General features: G+C 44.2%; 1 protein-coding gene and 1 long non-coding RNA gene across 6 annotated transcripts; one reads left to right on the top strand and one right to left on the bottom strand.

The window, feature by feature from the left end:
* Window positions 1-1,899: 1,899 nt before the first annotated feature.
* arhgef39 (Rho guanine nucleotide exchange factor (GEF) 39) lies at window positions 1,900-22,759 on the bottom strand. Of its 5 annotated transcripts, none has more exons than XM_057021813.1 (12): window positions 22,623-22,694; window positions 22,394-22,475; window positions 21,934-22,105; window positions 21,326-21,420; window positions 20,268-20,388; window positions 19,204-19,322; window positions 18,516-18,586; window positions 16,672-16,800; window positions 15,743-15,972; window positions 13,913-14,001; window positions 8,996-13,645; window positions 1,900-3,932 (listed from the first exon to the last, which is right to left on the bottom strand). In XM_057021813.1, the coding sequence occupies exons 3-11, from the start codon at window positions 22,081-22,083 to the stop codon at window positions 13,576-13,578; spliced, it is 1,074 nt and encodes a 357-aa protein (XP_056877793.1). In that variant the 5' UTR covers window positions 22,084-22,105; window positions 22,394-22,475; window positions 22,623-22,694; the 3' UTR covers window positions 1,900-3,932; window positions 8,996-13,575. The 5 variants fall into 5 exon arrangements, with proteins under 5 accessions (XP_056877793.1, XP_056877794.1, XP_056877791.1 ...); XM_057021814.1 differs by lacking the exon at window positions 22,623-22,694 and adding an exon at window positions 22,547-22,563; XM_057021811.1 differs by lacking the exon at window positions 22,394-22,475 and having other exon boundaries at window positions 22,623-22,759.
* Window positions 4,112-7,231, top strand: LOC130518905 (uncharacterized). The gene is made up of 3 exons (XR_008948170.1): window positions 4,112-5,807; window positions 5,895-5,968; window positions 6,054-7,231. It is a non-coding gene; the product is annotated as an uncharacterized LOC130518905 (long non-coding RNA).
* Window positions 22,760-23,137: the final 378 nt, after the last annotated feature.

A 23,137-nucleotide genomic window follows, 5' to 3' on the forward strand; every position in this document is an offset into this window, starting at 1 on the left:
TGGAGTAACGCTTCACACTTTCCAGTTCATCGAGCTGATTTGTTTTGGCACTGTGATCCACACACTCTGATGCCAGCAATCCCACCTGACTGGTCAGGAACATGTACTCTGGTTCGTCTCCTACTCCCTATCACTTTATTAAGTCCAAAGGGGGAGCAGGTGCTACCTCCAATTAGACATAGGAGAGGAACATCATTTGATCTCACACAGGGATCCCCAACATATATTGATTCAATTGGAATTCCAAGGGGAGTCCCTGATGAATATAAATTAGTGGACCAGGTATCAGCTGGATTTGAAAATTTACCTTTAATCTCTGCACTGTTTCCTATAACTCCAAATAAGAATGTGGATAGAATCAATTATGTTCATTATAATGTGCAGCGATTGGCGAATCTCACCAGAGATGCAGTGGCTGGCCTGTCAGAACAGGTTGCAGCCACTTCTTTGATGACTGTGCAAAATAGAATGGCACTTGATATGCTTTTAGCAGAAAAAGGAGGGGTTTGTGCTATGCTTGGAGATCAATGTTGTACATTCATTCCTAATAATACAGCTCCAGATGGTTCTGTGACCCGGGCACTGGAAGGTTTGCGGACATTGTCAGACGAAATGAAGGAGCATTCTGGTGTAACTAATCCACTAGAGAAATGGATGGATAGAATGTTTGGTAAATGGAAAGTGATCATTGTATCTGTTTTGATGTCATTAATTTCTGCAACTGCCGGCTTAATTTTGTGTGGTTGTTGTTGTATTCCTTGTATTCGTTCTCTATGTAATCGTATAATCGTAACTGCAATTGAAGGAAAGCAACCTCCTCCTTACCAGATGGCTCAAATTCGAAGGGAAACCATTCCCTTGATGGGAGTAAGTGATGGAGAGATTTAAGGGAATTGACAATAATTTGGTAGTATTGGCCTAGTTTAGGCTAGGCCAAAAGGGGGACTGAAGAGAAATATTTTTGGTTTGTTAGCATCTTTTATCCTATTAGCATGTGTTATACTATATGTTTTGTTTTATGTTACAGTTAGTTTAGAAGTTAGGAATACTATATACTCTTTAGTAGGAATACACATAAGCAAGTCAGTTGACCCTTCCTTGACCTGAAGACTGGTCAGACAGTTGGAGCCAGCCAGACAGGAATTGGTAGATCCCCATCGTAAAACATGACAACGTAGTTTACTGGTGTTGATAAGTTCCTTGGCAGGAATATGACTTCGGACCTGGCCATCTGGAGAAGATAATGGAGAAGAAGGACCACACCAACACCAAAGGAGGCTGGAAGAAGAAGATGGGGTCATCCAAGAAGAAGGACTGGATTGGACTGAATTAGCATCAATAATTTACATATGTCTTTCTATAAAAGACTGGGTCAAGGGATAGTTAGGCAGTCAGACTTCATGCCCTGACAATTGACTTTGTTGTTGCTAGGGTTATGAACTGGCCCAGAGCTCTGTAATATTTGTATCTTGAATTGATTCTGTTTGCTAAATACATCTGTTTGCTAAATACATTTGTTTGCTAAATACATTTGTTTGCTAAATACATTTTGAAATTGACATTTGTTTACTTGAAGTCTTCATTTAAAGAACACGCGGATTGGCAGTGACACACGAGAGGTACTGCAATCCAACATTGTTGATGTGTTTAATTACTGTTTTAATTATTGTTTGCACCTGGACACCATAAGCGAGGTTGTGTGTGTCATTGAAGACTTCCCTTTGTTCATGTGTCTTCTGTTCAGTGTTAATTAAAGTTGCTCTTTTTGCAATTGAATAGCAGATTAAGCTAGCAGAAATCTGCATCTGAGTTCTTCTGCCACCCGAGGATTGCAGTTCCTCTCGTGTGTGTCACTGCCAATCGTGTGTTCTTTAAATGAAGACTTCAAGTAAACAAATGTCAATTTCAAAATGTATTTAGCAAACAGAATCAATTCAAGATACAAATATTACAGAGCTCTGGGCCAGTTCATAACCCTAGCAACAACAAGTCAATTGTCAGGGCATGAAGTCTGACGACCTAACTATCCCTTGACCCAGTCTTTTATAGAAAGATATATGTAAATTATTGATGCTAATTCAGTCCAATCCAGTCCTTCTTCTTGGATGACCCCATCTTCTTCTTCCAGCCTCCTTTGGTGTTGGTGTGGTCCTTCTTCTCCATTATCTTCTCCAGATGGCCAGGTCCGAAGTCATATTCCTGCCAAGGAACTTATCAACACCAGTAAACTACGTTGTCATGTTTTACGATTGGGGTCTACCATTTCCTGTCTGGCTGGCTCCAACTGTCTGACCAGTATTCAGGTCAAGGAAGGGTCAACTGACTTGCTTATGTGTATTCCTACTAAAGAGTATATAGTATTCCTAACTTCTAAACTAACTGTAACATAAAACAAAAACATATAGTATAACACATGCTAATAAGATAAAAGATGCTAACAAGATAAAATAATTCTCTTCAATCCCCCTTTTGGCCTAGCCTAAACTAGGCCAATACTACCAAATTATTGTCAATTCCCTTAAATCTCTCCATCACTTACTCCCATCAAGGGAATGGTTTCCCTTCGAATTTGAGCCATCTGGTAAGGAGGAGGTTGCTTTCCTTCAATTGCAGTTACGATTATACGATTACATAGAGAACGAATACAAGGAATACAACAACAACCACACAAAATTAAGCCGGCAGTTGCAGAAATTAATGACATCAAAACAGATACAATGATCACTTTCCATTTACCAAACATTCTATCCATCCATTTCTCTAGTGGATTAGTTACACCAGAATGCTCCTTCATTTCGTCTGACAGTGTCCGCAAACCTTCCAGTGCCCGGGTCACAGAACCATCTGGAGCTGTATTATTAGGAATGAATGTACAACATTGATCTCCAAACATAGCACAAACCCCTCCTTTTTCTGCTAAAAGCATATCAAGTGCCTTTCTATTTTGCACAGTCATCAAAGAAGTGGCTGCAACCTGTTCTGACAGGCCAGCCACTGCATCTCTGGTGAGATTCGCCAATCGCTGCACATTATAATGAACATAATTGATTCTATCCACATTCTTATTTGGAGTTATAGGAAACAGTGCAGAGATTAAAGGTAAATTTTCAAATCCAGCTGATACCTGGTCCACTAATTTATATTCATCAGGGACTCCCCTTGGAATTCCAATTGAATCAATATATGTTGGGGATCCCTGTGTGAGATCAAATGATGTTCCCCTCCTATGTCTAATTGGAGGTAGCACCTGCTCCCCTTTGGACTTAATAAAGTGATAGGGAGTAGGAGACGAACCAGAGTACATGTTCCTGATGTGTGAAGCGTTACTCCATGTAGTGACATTTACCATGTACTTACACCATGTTGAAGGCAAGTCACCTACCAACCTTCTTCCCGTTCGTGACAAGCAGGTAAAATTGGATCTGACTGAAACAAGTGTAGGAGGAGCTGTCTTATTCGAGACCACTGGAAAAAGAGCTGACAAAGTGGATCATACATGTGTCCATGTTCCTCCAGGGTCTCTACAGCCACCTATGATAAATCAAACTGAAATGTTGTATCACTCCCTTTGGTGTAATCAAGAATCACCCCTGTGTAACCCAGGCAGATGTCTCCCACGTTGCCTTGAGATCCTCCCCACAACGCACACAAAAGTAGAACTGTAATCATTGTGCTGTCTCCTGTAGATGTTTCCGAATCTGTCCAAGCGTTCTCTGTGGATTACCTGCTGGGGTACATTGATTCCAGTGATACCAGAGTTAGGGTTAATGTGTTAGAGTGTTAGTATGTTAGGGTTAACATGTTCACTCTGCAACTTCAAAGGGACCAGTCCACCTGTGCTCTGACCACTTTCACTTGATGACTCTCAGAAGAACCCACTCAGCTGTGTGTTGAGTTCCTGGATCCTTACTGACTGTTGTTACAGAGGTTGCCTGTTGGGAGAAAACTGAGAGAGTCGTTTTAGTTGAACAAAATAAGATTTATATTTCATAAAAGTGCTGGGCTGGCCTATGGATTTTCTGCTCCTGGTCCCGGAAAGAGAACACCCCGCTCGAGCTCAAAGGGGGTGAATCCTGTTCAGGAGCTTAACAGAGCTTCTTACCTACATCAAGGCTATTGGAAGCGCCTGTGTCCATTTCATTCCACTGTGAGCACATATCTTGCCAATTTTGCTCTTCAGTGTTTGATTCATTCTTTCTACCTTCGCCTAACGCCTTCTCTACTTCTTGTAAATCTTTATTCTTAAAATGAGTTCTATTATCAAACCTAATTTGTTTGGGGAAACCATGTGTCGGATTAATCAAAAATTTAATAACACTTTTTGCATCTTCTGCTTTTACGGGAACCGCCTCAGGCCAGCCAGTGTATGCATCCACTGCCACCAAGAGGTATCGGAACCCATTGACTCGGTCTATCATATCGGTGAAATCTATAATTTTCCTTGCCCTGCTATGGAAACTTGCCCTCATGTAGTGGAATTGTTGATTTTACATTAAGTTGTGTGCATATTGAACATTCTCTGCATCATTCGTGGTTTCCAGCAGTGTGTCAGGCCGTGGGCCTCTTCCAGAACGGCATCTACCAGACCGGGCGGGAGAACAGGTCTGCCGTCTGGGACCCGCCAAATTCCTTCAACTTTCACAGCCCCCCTTTCCTTCCAAACTGTTTTTTCATGTGGAGAAGCTTCTTCTTGATCACAACCAAGTCTTTCCCTGTTGTATCTTGGAAGAATTTCGTGAACCGTTTTCTCTGCCAACAACAAATTGTAACTTGGTTTATAACCTGCAGCCTTCTTTGCTGCCTGATCTGCAGCCTCATTACCTCTTCCCTCCAGAGAGTTCTCTTTGCTGTGACCTTTGCACTTTACGACTGCGACCTCTGCTGGTTCCATGAGTGCCTGTGTCAGTTGCCTCATCTCTGCCTCATGTTTTATAGGAGATCCTGATGCTGTGTTAAAACCTGCCCGCAACCCTTGACAAAGTTCTAAGTGAATTGCTCCCACTACATATGCTGAATCTGTATAGATAGTCACTCTCTTTCCCTTTGATATTTCTAATGCTCTAATAACTGCCTTCAATTCTGCAAGTTGTGCTGACTCTTTACCTGTTGACGGTTTCCTGTTTCCACTTCCTCAAAATCTTCTTCTGACTGTCTAACTATTGCATAGGCAGCTTTCAGATCCTCTTGTGGGTGTCTGAAACAACAGCCGTCTGTGAATAGTATTTCATCTGGATCCTTTAACGGCTCCGTCTTAAGATCTACTCTGATTTTTTCATCTTTCTTCACTTTCTCCTCACATCTGTGTGGTTCACCCTCTCCCATACCATCTGCCATATTGATCCCTTCATGTGTGTATGTTATGTGTGGTGCAGTTACAATCTTGTTCATCCTGGTCTGCCTAAGTGAGGTCATGGTGAATGCTGCTGAGCTGACTAGTGATACCACACTATGTGTTGTAAGAACTGTCAGAGCATGACCCATCACTAAATGTGCTGTTTTTTGTAAAAGTTTTGCTACCCCTGCTACATGCCTTACACACGATGGCTGCCTGTTTTCAATGGGGTCCAGCATTATACTTGCATACATTAATACTTTCCTGTCACCCCCTTTTTTCTGAAAGAGAACACCATTTACTGTATGTTCTCCTTCAGAAACATCCAAAAAGAAAGTATCTTTATATTCCGGAATGGCAAAACATGCAGATGTCGTGAGTGCCTGTTTAAGAGCAATGAACGCTTTCTCTCCCTCAATTGTCCATGTTAACCGAGCTGTCAAATTACGCATTCCCTGTTCATTCACCATTGCACGTAGGGGCGTAGTCTTTTTTGAATATGTAGGAATAAAATGTCTACTATAGCTGGTGAGACCCAGAAATGACAACATTTCCTTTACAGTCTCTCATACCACTCATTCTGTTCAGCAAAGTCGACCTGTGCAGCCACACCTTCAGGCCCAACACACAAACACGGTGATGTAATCATCCAGAAATTTCCCTGTAACTTTTCTCTAAACGCATCCTGATACACCTCATTATTTTCACGGTCGTAAAATAGGGTGACATGATAGGGATCAACTGGCGGGGCAAAGGGACCCAGCATCGACAACCAGGACCTCCAGCTCTGAAACAATGCCACAACACCGACACCAGGTGAGGTCTCAGGCTCAAGTTCTCCCCAATAAATGTCCGCCCACACCCCCTGTTCTGGAGAGGGTGTCGGACTCATCAGCATTTGTCCCTTCACACCTTGGTGTGAAATACAGCAGTTCAGTTTCATTCCATTAGGAAATTGCACCAAAAGACCTTTATCTCCACACAGAATAGCTGCTCCTGTCCTCACAAGGAGCTCTCGTCCCAACAGGTTGATATGGCAATGTGGTGAAATCAGAAAAGGGTGCAACACAGTCTGTCTGGCAACACGAGTCACTAATGGCACCGAAAACGGCAGTCTCTCCGGGCTCCCTGAGAACCCCACAAGCTCGACGGTGTCAGATGAGATCGGCTCCGGTGATAAATTCCATGAGATGGTGGAACACTGCCTGGTACCTCCGGGTAGTTGTGATATGGACAGTCCCTTTGCCAATGACCATACCCTTTGCAGGCGTGACACTGATCTCGGCCTAAGTACCCGCCTATCAAGCCGTATCCCTGCCTGCCGCGTCTCCCACACATGCCTCCCCTTGGACTGACCCAATACGGGTTTATCGGAGCAAAATCTTGTTGCGGACCTAACTGATCTGGCTGCACCTGCCGAGAAAACCGCTGAACCATCTGTTTCTCTTCCTTGTGTTTATCATTTAGCTTTTTCCGTGCTTCATCTAACTGCATTTTTAGGAGCTGTTCCTGCGCTGTCATCACCCCCTCTTTCTTTCCTGTTGTTTAGAACCAGGATGGCACCCTGTGGCACACATCCATTCCTCTTTACACCTCGTAAGGAACCCATGTGCCGACTCACTTTCCTCCCACTTAAATCTTAAATTCTGCATTGCTCCTGGAGATACTGGAAATATCTGTCTCATAGCTTCACCAACCCTGGTTGCACATGGGCCAAAACGTGCAGCATTAGGTCTGTCTTTAATGCCTGCTGCTACCTCAACTTTATCCAAATCCCAGAGAGACACTTGTCTCCCTAAAATTCCTCTAAAGTCTCCCATCGCCAGCTGCATGCTCTGTGTTAAACTGAAAAGGGTAGACATCCACTTGCCGCCTCCCTCTGCGGGTGGGGGCATCTTATCCACCAAACAATTAGTGTCTGTGATAGCAAATGGAACATATACTGGTTCCTGTCCTCCTCTTTTCTGTATCAGAGGGGCCTGGAACTGCGGCATTCCTAAAATGGGCCCTTTACTCCGCGTGTGTATTCCTATCTGACCCGCCTCCTCATTATGTATGGTACACCTCTATACTCACACTCACTCTCTTCCCATGATTCTAATTCATATAATTCTGTCTGAGCTTCAACAAGCTCCTGAACCTCCAATTCTCCAATAAATGTAGCCGGAATTTTGAAGGTATCTGTCTTATTCCCGCTCTCCTCTTTATCATTGCCATAAACCAATCTTGCCTTCTCCTTCCTGCGCTCAGCCCTGGCAAATCCTCCTGAGGGATCAGCTCTTTTCACTTGTTTTGTTTGATTGCTAAGTGTTTTAAAGACGTTTAATGCAGATTTTTGACTGTCCTGTTTTTTAAATATAGTTTGTTGGGAGATTTTAGGGCGAACCACCTGAGCTTCTTCTCTAAATTCAATTTTTCCTAAGTTATCTTCAACCTCTTCCTGTCCCTGTTTGATCCTTCTAACCTGTCTCCGAAGTTCACCCACTGTCTCACGTAACTCCTGCATTTCTTCATTTCTGTCCACATCTAACTGACCACTGTTAATAGTCAAAACTGGCAATTGATATGGGGGTGGGGAAGAGGTAGTAGGTAATGATGGATAAAGAGTGGTGTTAAGTGTCAGTGTCTGGTTTGGATCTTCTAATGAAGGTTTCTCTACATTGGGCACTCGTGTGACCCCCCTAGATCTGAAATAGTGCACCGCTGCACATGTCACAGCCACAACATGTATCCTTCGACGCTTATCTTCTAACTCCTTACCCTGTTTTTGCCACGATTCTCCTGCTATAAAACCTCATTTTGGATTATCTAGATGATCTTGTAATATGGTGTGAGTTTCTGACTCCCACTTACACAATGCTTCAGCTAAATTAACCTTCACCTCTGGAGAGGGAAGTATCTTTTGCTTCTGAGCTTCCTTCCACAACTTTTTTATTGCATCCAATTCTCTTTCCCTGTCCTCTTCTTTCATGCCACTCACCACCTGATCAAGAGTCCACTTCCACTGTTCTTCCACAGACCGGGGATAGGGAGAACATTCTCCCTGATCCCAGCACGCTTTACCACATTCCAGTTCCATCTTTAACTATGCTCCCAAGTGAGATTGAATGTGAATGACTCCAACGGTCAACTCAATGCCTCAGTGAAACAAGCTTCTAGATCAAACGTCTTTGATCCGGTTCCACTCTGGGGGTTCATTCTCAAGGACAAAGAGCCTTTTAATTCACGTTCACTCTGGCACTTTTCCAACCCACACAAAAACACAAATCTCGGGCGTCGGGAGTGTCCGTCCCGTCAACTGCGCTCCGAGTCCCAACCCAAATCTTTTTCATATACAGTGCACTGCATACAGCAATACAGCACTGTACTAGTTACGGTTTACTCTAACCATACTTACGGACTCGAACCGCACTTACTAACGGACTCGAACCGTTCTTATTTACGGACTCGAACCGTTCTTATTTACGGACTCGAACCGCACTTACTAACGGACTCGAACCGTTCTTATTTACGGACTCGAACCGCACTTACTAACGGACTCGAACCGTAATTCCTGCAGTCATTTCACTATTTTCTATATTTGTATCTGGAATTTATAACTAGGACACTTCAAAATTAAATTGCCAATGTGCAGAACTTTTGATTAAACAGGTGTCTGCTTACCTTTTATTAGGGATCCCTTTGTCGTCAGTTGTCCTCCGAAGTGACCGTTGTTGAATTCTTTGCCTCAGATGACTTCTCTGTCTTCATCACGTCGGGGTCACCAAATTGTTGGATTGGCAGTGACACACGAGAGGTACTGCAATCCAACAAAGGCTAATGATAACATATATGATGAATTGCTTCAAATATTCAACCTATTATATGCTTAAAATAGTCATAAAGCAAGACAATTATCTACATGAAAACATTAATAGTCTATAGGTCACTGAGGGGCTAAAAAAATTCATGCAGCATCTGCCCATAGAGGCAGAAGACAAGTATCAAAAATATAAAAATAAATGAAGGTATGTAAGAAGGAATGAAGGGTATGAAGAACACATGAAATGGAATTGTGAGAAGTGGGTGTAAAAACTACCCAGAAGTCTGTAAATGTGGGACCAGAACTAGCCGCAAAAATAACGAAACCAGAGGTACCACAAGGTGGGGGTGTCAAAGATATGTTTAAAAGGGGAGATAGAAAATAGAAAATTATGCCAGATACATTCAAAACTGGCAAAATGCACTGCAGTGTTGGGGGGGGGGGGGGGACAAGACGCATAATAGATCACAGATTCTTACACACCCTGTATGATTCACCGTATCTCTTGTTCTGTGTAGAGGTCTAGAGATTCAGCCATAAATGCCCTAACCAGATCCCCAACATCGTTATGCACCGACAACCCCTAACAGACAAAGGAACAATATCTCACTGTAGCCATCCGACAGCTAAAACTACTTCCTGACACAATTGGAAATCGGAAAAAATCGTAACGGAAAAACAACAAAACTACCTGTTTGGCCCAGACAACCCACGCCACCCCTACTTTTATCTTGTATCAAAACTTCCTAAACCACCGGATACTTGGACTATCCCCTTTGAAGTCGCCCCCGGCCGACTGATGGTTTCTGACTGTAACAGATGCCACATATCACATTTCACAATACATTGATCACGTTCCACCTGTGCCCCGCCGTTACAGTGAAGACACCTACCACTTCCTCAGTATCCTCAGACCCATGGTCTTTCCAAACCAATCCATCACTCAAAAACATTTTCAATCAAAATACAGGCCACACTTGACCCGATTCACTGTTAATACTACAGTTAATTGAACATTGCCCCAACAACAATGACATTCTTCTCAATCAATAACATTACTTACAAATTCACAGAACAACCACGGGCCCCATCATATGTTAATCTCTATTTGAGCAAGTGGGAGCAAGAAGCCCTTACGCAGTGCCCCTTCCAACCCACCCTCTACCTCTGTTACCATGACGACATCGGCTGTGACCAGCCTCCAAGCATTCCCCAAAACACTACAGACAAAAGGTTACTTCAAACCCGCAGACACCCACGTCCTGCTTCACAAATCCAGTCACCATCCGGGACGCACATTGACAGGGATTATCAAGTCACAAATCATCCAGTTCTATTGGATTTCAGCCAATACATCAGATTTCCACAATCCCACCAGCACTTTTCCACAGTCACCCCACTAGAGGTTACTCCCAGCACTTCCTTCACACGATTAAAAATAACACTTTGGCCTCTCTCACTGCCACTCACTCTGTCCCCCAGCCACCATATTCAGCCCCCATACAACTCTCCCACTGACCGTACCCATGCCCTAATCTTCACTTCTAACCCCAACCTCCACATTTACCCCAATCCCCTAACCCCATCCCTCACGCTTACCTACCCTGACCCTTACTCCTATCCCCGTCCCTAATCTACCCTTGACCCCCATTCCTAACTCCTAACCTCCAACTCCATTCCATATTCACATCAAAATTCCCAGAGTTCCACCATCCAACTCAAACATAGTCATTATTACAGAAATAGGAAATTCATCTGCAAGCGACGTACAGGCTTAGTGTTCCCCAACCTAGGCTCCGTATCCATCCTTAGTACTAATGGAGTTTACATCATTACATGCACTTATTATTGTATCTTCCATTTTGACACATGGATTGGGGGCAGCTCGCATGGTTTGATTTATGGATTCTCTTTTGCCTGCCTGTCTTTTCTCTATTTTGTGATGGTGCTCGAGCTCTTACTATTAGCACTGATTTTATAGCACTTCAATTGCGTCCCCTCTACCCCCACAGACAATCTTCAACCTGTCTTCGTCTTATTAACTGATTTTTCCTTTAGGGCAAACATTTGGGTGAAAGCAAACATTTGAGTTCTGGTACCGTCCCCTACTACCAGAACACCTTCCAAGTTTTTCCCACCCCCTTCCCCCAGCAGACTGAGCTACCACCACCACACCTATTCTTCAACTCCTGCTTTTGAATAGTCTACTGTAAAGATCTAATATTTATCATAGCTTTCACCTTTTTATAATATTTATTATATTATCTGTTTAATTAGGTATTCTTTTGAAACCATTGGCTTAAGGGCCTGGTTTTCATAAGCCTCCACGGCTGTTCAGTCCTTTCCCTGAGTTCTACTGGAGCTTTTCTCCCAAATTAATGTTTCCCACTATCCTTTCAGTCTTTAATAATAGTAATTAATAATAACGATAGTAACAGTAAATAACTATCCCACATGTAGTAATTCTAACAATGGTCTCAAATATTTTCTCTGCTTCAACCTTCTGAAAGTGATTAGTTGTTAATGGTTACCGTATTTTCACGACCATAAGGCGCACTGTATTAAAAGGCGCAGTCTCAGTTATGGGTGCTATTTCTGTATTTAAAACATACATAAGGCGCACCGTATTATTAGGCGCATGCTGAAACATACAGTAAAAAATGACAACGGAAGTAAAACAGTGAGTTTCGACACATTTATTGAACAAAATATTCATTCTTCCACCACAAAACCATCAAAGTTTTCATCTTCTGTATCTGAATTAAACAGCTGCACTATTTCAATGTTCCAACATTTCCTCTTCTTAATCTTCTGAATCGGACTCACCGACCGGTTCAGCGTTGATTTTGTGAAAGCTCTTCCAATACATGAAGACGGTATCATAGCCCAGGCGTCTACAATCCACCCGCATATGGTGGCATAACTCTCCCGCCGCTGCCTCATAGTCTTTGTGAAGGAGTGTTCGCCTTCCGTCATCCAGCGCTCTGTCCGTTTCCATGGCAGCCAAGAACCACGGTGAACGACGACTTCTCGAGCCCCGTTGTGCGTATCGCCACCGTGCTGGTCCCTTTTTCTCCACTTTGTGGGTAAAGGGGTGTTAAAAGTCAGAGGGATCTCATCCATGTTGGTGATGTGGCTGGGCGCGGTTATCTTGTTGCGGCAGTAGGTAGGGAAGATGGCCGCCCTCTCCTGGTAATCCGCGGGCAGCCGATGCGCAACAGTTGTCCTCACGCGTATGGAGAGATGCCGCCTCCTCATAAAGCGAAAACACTAAGATTGCTCGATTGCCATTTTCAGCCGCATATTCGATGGCCTGCAGTTTAAAATAAGCCTCATTCATAGGCGTCTCACTTGACCGGCACCATTTTAGGGGATCCTTATGCGTAGGTGTGCCGCTAATCGATTGGCAGAGCGTTTACCGTAGTGCACCCACCAAAGGCGCACAGCAGATTTTGGAACTCAGTCCACACACAGGGCACACCATATTATAAGGCGCACCCTCGATTTTTAAGAAAATCTCAGTGTTTTAGGTGCGCCTTATAGTCGTGAAAATACGGTATTTAAGATGAGAAGCTCTTCACTGCATCAGTCAGGGTTCATGACTTGCTGCCAGTTCAACGATAATCACTCGTACACCAATGCGTACATGTATGTCTGGTTTAGGTAGCACTAAAGATCTTCCAGATAGACCATCGTGCTCTGATCTCCCCCTTTCTAAAGGGTTAGGTGATTGGTTGGATCCAGACCCTTGAACACCACCTGGCCATGTCTCCTTTAGCAAGACACTGAGGCCACCAGGCTGTCTTGGGTCACAGATGCTCACTGGCATACCCGGCACCAATAGTCCATGTAGGTTCTTAATCTGCCACAAAAACAACCTGATAAACACCAACAGACCAGCACAAACCGCTTGAAATTGTAAAAGCTCAACTTTTAATAATGGAAGTGGCTGAAATAAGCAAGCGAGCAACATTTAACAAAGGCAGCGTATATGTTGAGAGCATGTTTCTGATTAGACAGAAAAACTAGTGTATATTTCTGTTGTTAGTATGGGTATACTGTAGGACTGTTGCCATGACTACAGTCTTTTTAGAACCTCAGTCCTCCGCACAGGCAAGCGGAAGAGCAAAATGCTCTTCATAGTAGTGCTGTGGTGTAAATGAGCATAAATTATATCAACTTTAGCTGAGTCATACGCAGCAAAGCTCTGAAGAGTCCATGCTTTGCTGCTGCAATAAAGACTAAAAGCAGCCACCATAGATGCATAACCAGCTGCTGGATCACTACTCCTTGGGTCAACTCTAGGGCTCACCAAGGAGCTCCACCTAGTGGTTGGAACCACAATGCTGCAGGTTTGGACGTGTGTGAGTGGAAACAAACAACATCAGGGCTCGGACACAGGTGGAGAACAAAGGGTTGAGGGTTGCTGATGCTGTTGTGGTTACTGGCCCCTGAGAGGGACGGAGGTCAGCACGCCGCTCTCCGGTGGATCAGTCTTGGACTGCAGCTTGCTGAAACAGGCAACACAAACAAGGGAGCTCATTTTCCAGCTTCATTCCATGGAATCAAGAAAATTCAAAATAATTCCAACTCAGATCTAACTTAAAACAAAACATTCCCATGGCCCAGGAGCAGGTCTTTCCTTTTTCTCTGGTTCCAGTAAGGTTGTAAAGGTGGGCTGATGATCCTGCTGGAAGGGGCCTCCCCCTGGCCAATTGTCACATTCTAAACTGCTTCCTCTGACCTGGGCATGAGTCCCCCTGGAGTGTCACTCTCACCTGATGGTGGCGCTCAGGCTGTGGTACCAGTCGCTGATGTTCTCCTGGCTGCTGGACATCAGCAGGAGTTTGGCTTTGGGGAAGTTCAGCTGTGAAGAGCAGGAAGCAAAGTTGCTCATCATTATTAGGAATGTGAGGCTGCAGAAGCCTCGTCTGTCTGTCTGTCTGCCCGTCTGAGGAGCAGCTTTCACAGAGGCTGTCTAGTTCTTTTTGGGGGGGGGTGGGGTTTCACCAGGAGCTGACCTTTGACCCACATCACCACTGCTGGAGACACAGTGTGACTGGCAGATAACAACTCCAAGTTAGTCGTTGGCTTAAGGGCCTGGTTTTCATAAGCCTCCACGGCTGTTCAGTCCTTTCCCTGAGTTCTACTGGAGCTTTTCTCCCAAATTAATGTTCCCCACTATCCCGTCTTTAATAATGGTAATTAATAATAACGATAGTAACAGTAAATGACTATCCCACATGTAGTAATTCCAACAATGGTCTCAAATATTTTCTCTGCTCCAACCTTCTGAAAGTGATTAGTTGTTGTTAATGGTTACTTAAGACGAGAAGCTCTTCACTGCATCAGTCAGGGTCCATGACTTGCTGCCAGTTCAACAATAATCACTCGTACACCAATGCGTACATGTATGTCACTTAACATGCACATTACCGCCAGAGTCTGAATATCCCTAACCCCAACCCCTAACCTTAACCCTATCCTGATTCAGGTCCATCCCTCCTCGGTGAAGCTCCTTCAGGTACGTTCTTTGTCCCTAAAAGGGGTCACTGAAATTGATTTGAAATTGAAGAATCAAACTTTGAGCCAGTTGACTAGTTGACCGTTATGGGTTTAATCTGCAAACCACACCAGGTAGTTCCAGTTTCTGTTGGCAGACTGAAAGAGTTCCTGCTCTTTGGAGTCTTTAAGCCACAGTAGCTAAATGAAAGAATCACAGAGTTGTCAGGTTCTTTAGCATCATCGTAGCTACGCTGCTACAGGTCTCACCTACCAGAAACCTGATCCACTGACAGGTCTCTTTACGTCCTGGGCCACGGTTGCACCTGCTCTTTACCGTCACCGCCAACTCTCTCCATCACTCACACCTTTCCCTCCTGGACTAGAATTGTTAGCTGCTGACCTCTGACCTCACTGACATCTGCAAGTGTCTGTCCTTCTTCCTCTGTTTTGGAGGTCAGGTCCTGGGACTGTGCATTAGTGAATAAAGATGAGGCAATCAGACCGACTGCCCTCATTTAGAGAAGAAGAACAGAGCACTTAAAAGCACACAAATGCATATTTATGTTCGACCACTTACAAAAGGGCCTATTATATGTTGCTAAAGGACCCGGAGGCTTTGGTCCCGCTCACACTGCTGTTACATCTGACTGCTTGCTCAAATCTGACCTTGAAGCTTGTGATCACACAGCAGTTAGCAAGTGATCCACTAACACCCCGATGTGTCCGCCCTCCAGAGTGGGATCGGGATTGGCACGGTAACGGGGTCACCTTCACTCTGTGTGCCACAGGCTGCTCCGTCCTACAGGCTGCTCCGTCCTACAGGCTGCTCCGTCCTACAGGCTGCTCTGTCCTACAGGCTGCTCCGTGATACTACATGCTACAGGCTGCTCCGTCCACAGGCTGTGAGTTCCCTGAATCCACAGTGCACGGGTAGGCACGAACACACTGATGTCACAATCGTGAAATCACAGATATCATTGAAAATGGATTTGTGCTGTTGACACTACAGGAAATCCGTTTACAGCCATCCAGAGAGGAGAGGCGTCCACAGCTGTGGGACAGCAGTGTGAACTGGGCCGCAGAGGCTTGCTGGACGGACTTACGCTGAGAAGGCCTCCTTGGCTCCTGGTGTGACCAAACACCTTTTCCACAGTGCAGTCCAGCAGGGGGTAGGCACACTGGCCCACAAAGCTGCCTCCACTGGTGGGGAGCAGAGAGCTGCAGCGCTTGGCCTGCAGCAGCATATCGGAGAACAGGAAGAACATCTTCGGCTTGGTGCCTGTGCCTTTAGGAGGAACCACATTTAACCAGCCCTCACGGACGTACCACCTCCCTGAGAGACACAGAGGAACATAATCAGATCTTCACACATGTTACATTTACTGTATAAGCCCAACCAAGACAATGACAGTCAAATGAATTAGGACACCCCATTAAATATTCAGCAACCTGTTTCCAGTCACCCCCAGCATCTCAGTGGGATTGGGATCTCCACCACTTCAGGACTCACCGGGTTTTAGTTCTCGGCTATCCTTGGTGGTTTTACAGCTTTGCTTTGAGTCATGGTCATGCTGCAGGACCCAGTTCTGCTTCAGCTTTAACTCTTTTACAGATGGTCTCAGAAGGTCTTCAGAAACCCCCAGTAGAATTCAGGGTGGACCATGTCAGCATGAGCTGGTCAGGTCCCGCTGCAGCAAATGACCTTTGTTGAACCAGGGTACCGCCCTCCTCTCGCCCTCTAGTTGTGGTTTATTTTGATGGATAAAGGAATACCCACTGTCGCTGTTGCAGGGTTACGGTTCGTGTAAAAGTATGACTTTCCTGAAACTCGTTGCTCTTGTGACGTCGTTGGCTTTAACATAGTAGTATCTACTCAACACACGTGGAACCTCAGTTGAGTCAGGCTTTGGTGGTTCAGTCTGTGGGGCAGTTCTAGGTCTGTCTGTGGGGGCAGTGGTGGTTTGGTCTGAGGGACCAGTCCTAGCTCTGCCTGTGTGATCATCAATGGGAATATGTGATCAGAGGCACCAACCTTTTGCGAGCACTTTTGTCTTTTGGCCTCTCATCATTTTCTGCACCCGGCAAAGCTGCAGGTGATTGTCATGGCGACGGGCGTTGTTCTGGATGCGCTGGGATACACCACCGACTGTAGTGGCTGCTCCTGCTCCACAAAGACATGGTGTCAATTTTGAGGGCACATCTCCTGATAAAAAGCTGTTTCCATGGAACAGATTTGACAGCTGAGACTTTAGTTCAAAAGTTTTTTGTGATCAGTCAGGAGAAAGACAACAACCTCATCACCTCATGTTTCTCACTGAAGCTGACTGGAGGTCTATTTCAGATCTATAAATGTATAGATTAATTAGCCCTGGTTAGCTTGTCTGATTAATCACAATATGCAATTAACAACCGCATCCACCTCTACAACCCCAGCTACACAAACAACTGCAGCTACAACCATAACTACAACCCCATCTACAAAAACAACTGCAGCTACAACCACAACCATAACTACAACCCCAGCTACAAAAACAACTGCAGCTACAACCACAACTACAACCCCATCTACAAAAACAACTGCAGCTACAACCACAACCATAACTACAACCCCAGCTACAACCACAACTACAACCCCAGCTACAAAAACAACTGCAGCTACAACCACAACCATAACTACAACCCCAGCTACAACCACAATTAAAACAATAACTACAACCCCAGTTACAAAAACAACTGCAGCTACAACCATAACTACAACCCCAGTTACAAAAACAACTGCAGCTACAACCACAACCATAACTACATCCCCAGCTACAAAAACAACTGCAGCTACAACCACAACCATAACTACAACCCCAACTGCAGCTACAACCATAACTACAACCCCAACTGCAGCTACAACCACAACTACAACTGCAGCTACAACCACAAATACAACCCCAGCTACAACCACAACTGCAGCTACAACCACAACTACAACCCCAGCTACAAAAACAACTGCAGCTACTATATATATATATTATTATTATATATATATATACAGTATATAGAATATATATTTTTATATATATAATATATAAGCATTATAAGCATTATAAGCATATATACATAAATTTAGAATAAAATGGAAATAAAATTGCAACATAAACATTAAACAATTATTGTTATTTTAAATTACAACCACAATTAAAACAACAACTACAACCACAGCAATAGCCACAACCACCACTACAACCACAATTAAAACAATAACTACAACCACAACCACCTTTACAACCATAATTACAACCACAGCTACAGCCATAACTACAACCACTGCTAGAACAACAACTACAGCTACAACAACTACAACTCTAAGTTCAACCACAACCAAAAATAAAACTACAACCACAGCTACAACCACAATTACAACCATAAGTAAAACCACAGCCACCCTTCAGGACAGACTTTGGCTGCAGAAGGTCCATTGAGTGGTAAATGTAGATCACTGTGTGCTTGGTTCCATTGTTGCTGTTGTCTGCCTTTGGTTGTTTATCATTAATGTCATATGCTGTTGTAATAATCTCTTTCTGTCTTAGTCATTAGTTGTAGCGACTGTTGAAGTTGGTTCTTTTGTTAGTTGTTCTGTGTTTCTTGTTGTTTTGCTGTGATTGGTAGCAAGTGTGTGGGTTCCTTGGCAGTCAGAGCCAGCATTCCTCTATAAACTACATCATCATTCAGGGTTGGGTGAACAGAACCAGTCTGGTTGAAAACAAAAAGTCCAGCAAACTGGTTTTAATGATCACCTGGGGCGTGTTACCATGTCACTGCTGATGTGAATAATGTCACTGCAGACAAACCTGGCTTAAAAGCAGCCCAATAAAAGAAGAGACTTACGGGACATTTGCTCAAACTCCAGGTTGTTGGGACTCATGTTAGCCGCAAGATCATGTAAGAAACGTTTATACCTGAAATGGGACAAGATAGCAATCATGGTGTGGTCAGCGTTTAAAGTTCTTAAGTTCCTAATCATTTCCCTCCATACACACACGTACAACAGGTACATCCCCAACACCCACCCCCAGGCTCCTGAACACCTGAGCATCCTGCAGGTACATCATCTGTGACACATCTGATGCCCCCCACTGTGACAGGATCCCATGAGCTGCAAATCACTACATTTCAGAGGTTGACTGCACGCCCTTCTTCTTTGGTTGTGGCTACGCCAGCTCCTTTAGTTAGGTCAGGAGCTTCCAAAGGGACCTTTCATTGCTCACAGCAACCATGGTGTTTCTCCAATCGTTGACAGTAGACGTCCACTAAAGCTTGGACACTATTCTACTCATGTTTACACTCATGTTTTATTACCAGCCAAAGCAGAGTTTTATTCATAATATAATCTATACTAATAATAAACTTGGTTGATCCAGCCCCTTTCATTAAAAGGATTTCAGCTAAAAGTGTTTTAAATTTTAAAAAAAGAGGCAAATGAAACTATAAAGCATTCTCTACACTGTAGAGTCTACAGCCTCTCAACCTTCTGGGAACTGTGGGCGTAACATCAGAAATAGACAGCAAGTCTTACTGGTCAATGCGCTGAATCGGGAGTTGAAGCAAGTCCTCAAGTTTATGGTTGTTGAACTCCAGTCGAGATTCCTGGAGCTTCTTAAAACGCCTGAAGGCCTTGTTTTTCCTCAGCTGTATCTATGGTAATGCAGAAACAAGTAGGAATGAAAGGAATCGTTGGGAGATGTGCACAGAGGGGCTGTTCACCAGAGTCCACTTAAACCTTAACCCTGTTCACCAGGGTCCACTTCAACCCTAACCCTGTTCACCAGAGTACACTTAAACCTTAACCCTGTTCACCAGGGTCCACTTCAACCCTAACCCTAATCCAACAATGTCGGTCAACGTGGGCAAACCACCAGAAAATGTCTGTAATCAGACTAGCGTCACACCAAACCCCATTGAAGACAACACATGGAAGGTGTTCTGGTAGAGGGGAAGGAGCCAGAACACCTTCAGAGCACTGCTAAGGTGCCCTTGAGCAAGGTACCACCAAATGAGCTGGTGACTCAATTCTTCATGCTGATCTAGGGGTGTTCTATTCCTGATTAGGAATAAACCAGTTTACTGTTAATCAGGGCCAGAACAGATAATGGAGGGATCACTGACTCATCACCGACTCTCATCACCGACTCATCGCCAACTCACACTGCCAACTTTCATCTCCTTTACAAGCTCAAGCCAAAAGATCATCAGATGTGTTATTGACACAAGTAGTTTTTATAATAGCCGTCTGAACAGTGTTATAAGAAAGTGCTCTAAATAGCGTTGAGAACATGAAACCTATATGGTCATTTGTGTAAATCCAGTCAAACGATTGCTAAACATCTGAACCTCAGTCACACTTTCCCTCTCATGTTCCATTTGAAGACACTGGCATGGAGACAGAATGATGGATTTAATAATGTAAAGGAAGCTATGGCTCCTAACTATGTGGCTTGATTGTCTCCTCACTGTGAGTTATTTGGACAGAAGCATCTGATAAATGACTAAAATGGTCATGTAACACTATGGTGCATTTAGACCATTAAATACACACTGTTGTTACAGGTGATGAGACCATATGTGGGGCTGTGGTCCTACCCTGAGCACATTGTCGGCCGTATAGATGTTGTCTGCATATGTGCAGTAGTGGTGCAGCTGTGAACAGAACTGGTCAAAACCTCGGCCCAAAAAACCATTCTCCAAATTGACGAGCAGCGATCTACAGGGACAGAAAAATGGAAAAACAGAAACACTTACTTTTTCTGCACACCAGCAGAGGCCCACATTACCCCAAACCAGTCATATTGTACTCATAAAGATTAAAACAATCCCCTCTCATTTCACAGTGACGGTTTGGGAGCTAAAGGCAACTGACAGAGTCCATAATCTCGTAGCACTACACAAGGGAGTCTGACCTTTTAGGTGTCTCATGGTGATGGAAAGCTGAGGGGATGTTACATTGTGTACTGAATGATGACCTTGTTGACCTATGGTAGGGAGGAAGTTACCAACCACGCCCCCTCCAGCGGGGGGGGCAGACCTGCTACTGCTGGCGTTGTGAACATACCCAAATGCTCAGCCGAGGCGGGTTGACCCGCATTCCACAATCCTGTGTCAATGTGCTCATTTTCAGTCTGAAAGCAGTTATTCCCCCCCCCCCCCCACAGGGGGGGCAGGTGTTACTCTTAGAGATACCAAATGTACACATAAACACCCACACAAGTCTCTTCCTGCTCCTGCTGGATTTGAATGTTCCGGTAATAACAGAGAAACCTTAAAGACACGGAGCTATACATCTGGCATGTAAATGGCTGAGGTGACCTGGCCATCCCAGGACTCTCCTGGCTGACACACCAAGGCAACACTGCATGGACAGCGTGGAGATGGCGCCTGGATAAAGATGAGCCCAGATAAGATGACCCGTGGGAGCTCTATCAAATATTCTGAACCAGAACCTTTCACCCGTCCACACCTTCAGTTGCAGCCATAATGAGGCTGAAGAATGGCATTTAAACAGCTACAGGGAACCGCCACCTCTGCTCATTCAGCTAATAAGCTAAATAAATGTTCCTTTATAGTTTTAACTAATCATTCTTCAGTAAAACAGTCCTGCCCAGCAGTAAACATCACGAGCAAATGAATCGTTGGAGACTTACTGATTTACTGAATAAATGGCCTCAATGGAACTGAAGATCCTCTCTTTAATGTCTTTTTTCAGGGTTCCTTTGGCCATCAAAAGCTTCACAAAGAACTGAGGAATGCAGAGAGCAGAGTCAGACAAGGTCGGGCTGTGTTCTTAGCTACATAAATGTGCTATATACTGTGTTTGAACCCTAAAACTGCACATTAGAGGACAGTTTTGAAAGGTGAAGCTTGTTTAACCTCCTGAGATCTGGGACACCAGGACACCAACATGAGATGTTCATACCATCCCAAAGAGAAGAGCAGCTTCTACTTGCTAAAGCCAGACAAGATTTGTATGACTGAACTGGTTGAACACATATGGGATCTAAAACAGATGAATCTGATGTGGATTCATTAAATTATCATTGAATAACAAACTGTGGCTATAGCAGCAGCAGTAGATTTAAATAACTCCTAAATTAGAATTGTAGATAACCTGGTTCTACTGCAGCTCACCTGCTCTTACTGTGACACAAAAGGTTTTAAAAGGCTTTGACTTCACAAGGATTCATAGCTAGAATGAATCACGGCTTTATGATTTTCACCATGAAAATGGGAGTCCCGGTGCAGGAACACCTACAGTGGTCACCAGCTCCAGCTGCTGGCAGTAGCTCCGTTCTGACTGCAGCAACTCCACAGCTGTCAGGCTGTGTTTTTTCTCCCAGCGTTCCCTCTGATCCTGGATATTGGTGTGTCCAGTGGGACCAGACCAGGTCGGTGCAAAACTCATGCTCACGCTTAAAACAAGGACGCTGGAGGAAGAAGAAAAAGAGGCAGCAGACATGAATAAGGTAATTCAGGGTTCACATTAGCAGGCTGGTCAGTACAGGCTCTCAGAACGTTCCTGGGATTCTACCAAAGCCACAATAAGGTGAAGGAGAAAGAAGAGACAGGAACCCAAGTACAGGAGGACGAAGGGAGTGCGGAGGCCTGGAAGCATCCTTGGTCACACTGAGACAGCCTCTCAGAATTAATTAATTAATTAGTAGATCCCTTACACAACGGACAACGAAATGCTGGTTTCTTTTACACGATTTCACCTATTTTCCTGCTACTTTTCCTGCTCTGACAGTGGAGGTTCTGTCGCGTTCCACCGGAAGCGAAGGAAAACCCAAGAGATTCCTGCCAAAATATTCAGGAAACAACTAAAAACAACAACTACTACTACTACAACGCCAACGCCCTTTTCATACCGTGTCTGAGAATCATCGACGAATTGAGAAAACCTTTGAAAACGTTTTTTTAAAGCACATTTTACACCCTGCCTACCTCGTCGGGACGTTGGTATTTTGAATCAGGCGCACTCGCAGCCGGGCTTCCGTTTTCCGGTCTCGTTCTGACGCGCGAGCAAGTTTGACCGGAAACGGGGCGGTCCTTAAAACTAAAGCTATTATTTATTATTAGTAAATTTAATGCAACTTTTCAATTAATATTGCTGGGCAAAATAATAACGATGATAATAATATTAATAATACACGTAGGTAGAATCCAATAAATCGTTGCTGAACCCCTGTTTTACATAAATAATTGATTTTATAAATATATATCTCAAAGGATATCTCTGAGAAAACCTCCTGGAGCCAGAAGGTGTACCTCCTGGTGAGAAATTGAAATCAGCTACTTTTCTGCTTGCGGCCGGAGACAATGCTAAAGATGGATTTAATTCTTTATTATCAACTCTTTAAGAAGCCTCCAGCTGATCCAAAATGCTGCAGCCAGAGTTCTGACAGGTATTGACAAAAGAGATCACACAACTCCTGTACTGGCGTCTCTTCATTGGCTGC

This window comes from Takifugu flavidus, chromosome 22 (genome assembly GCF_003711565.1).
Source record: "Takifugu flavidus isolate HTHZ2018 chromosome 22, ASM371156v2, whole genome shotgun sequence".
Classification (NCBI taxonomy): domain Eukaryota; kingdom Metazoa; phylum Chordata; class Actinopteri; order Tetraodontiformes; family Tetraodontidae; genus Takifugu; species Takifugu flavidus.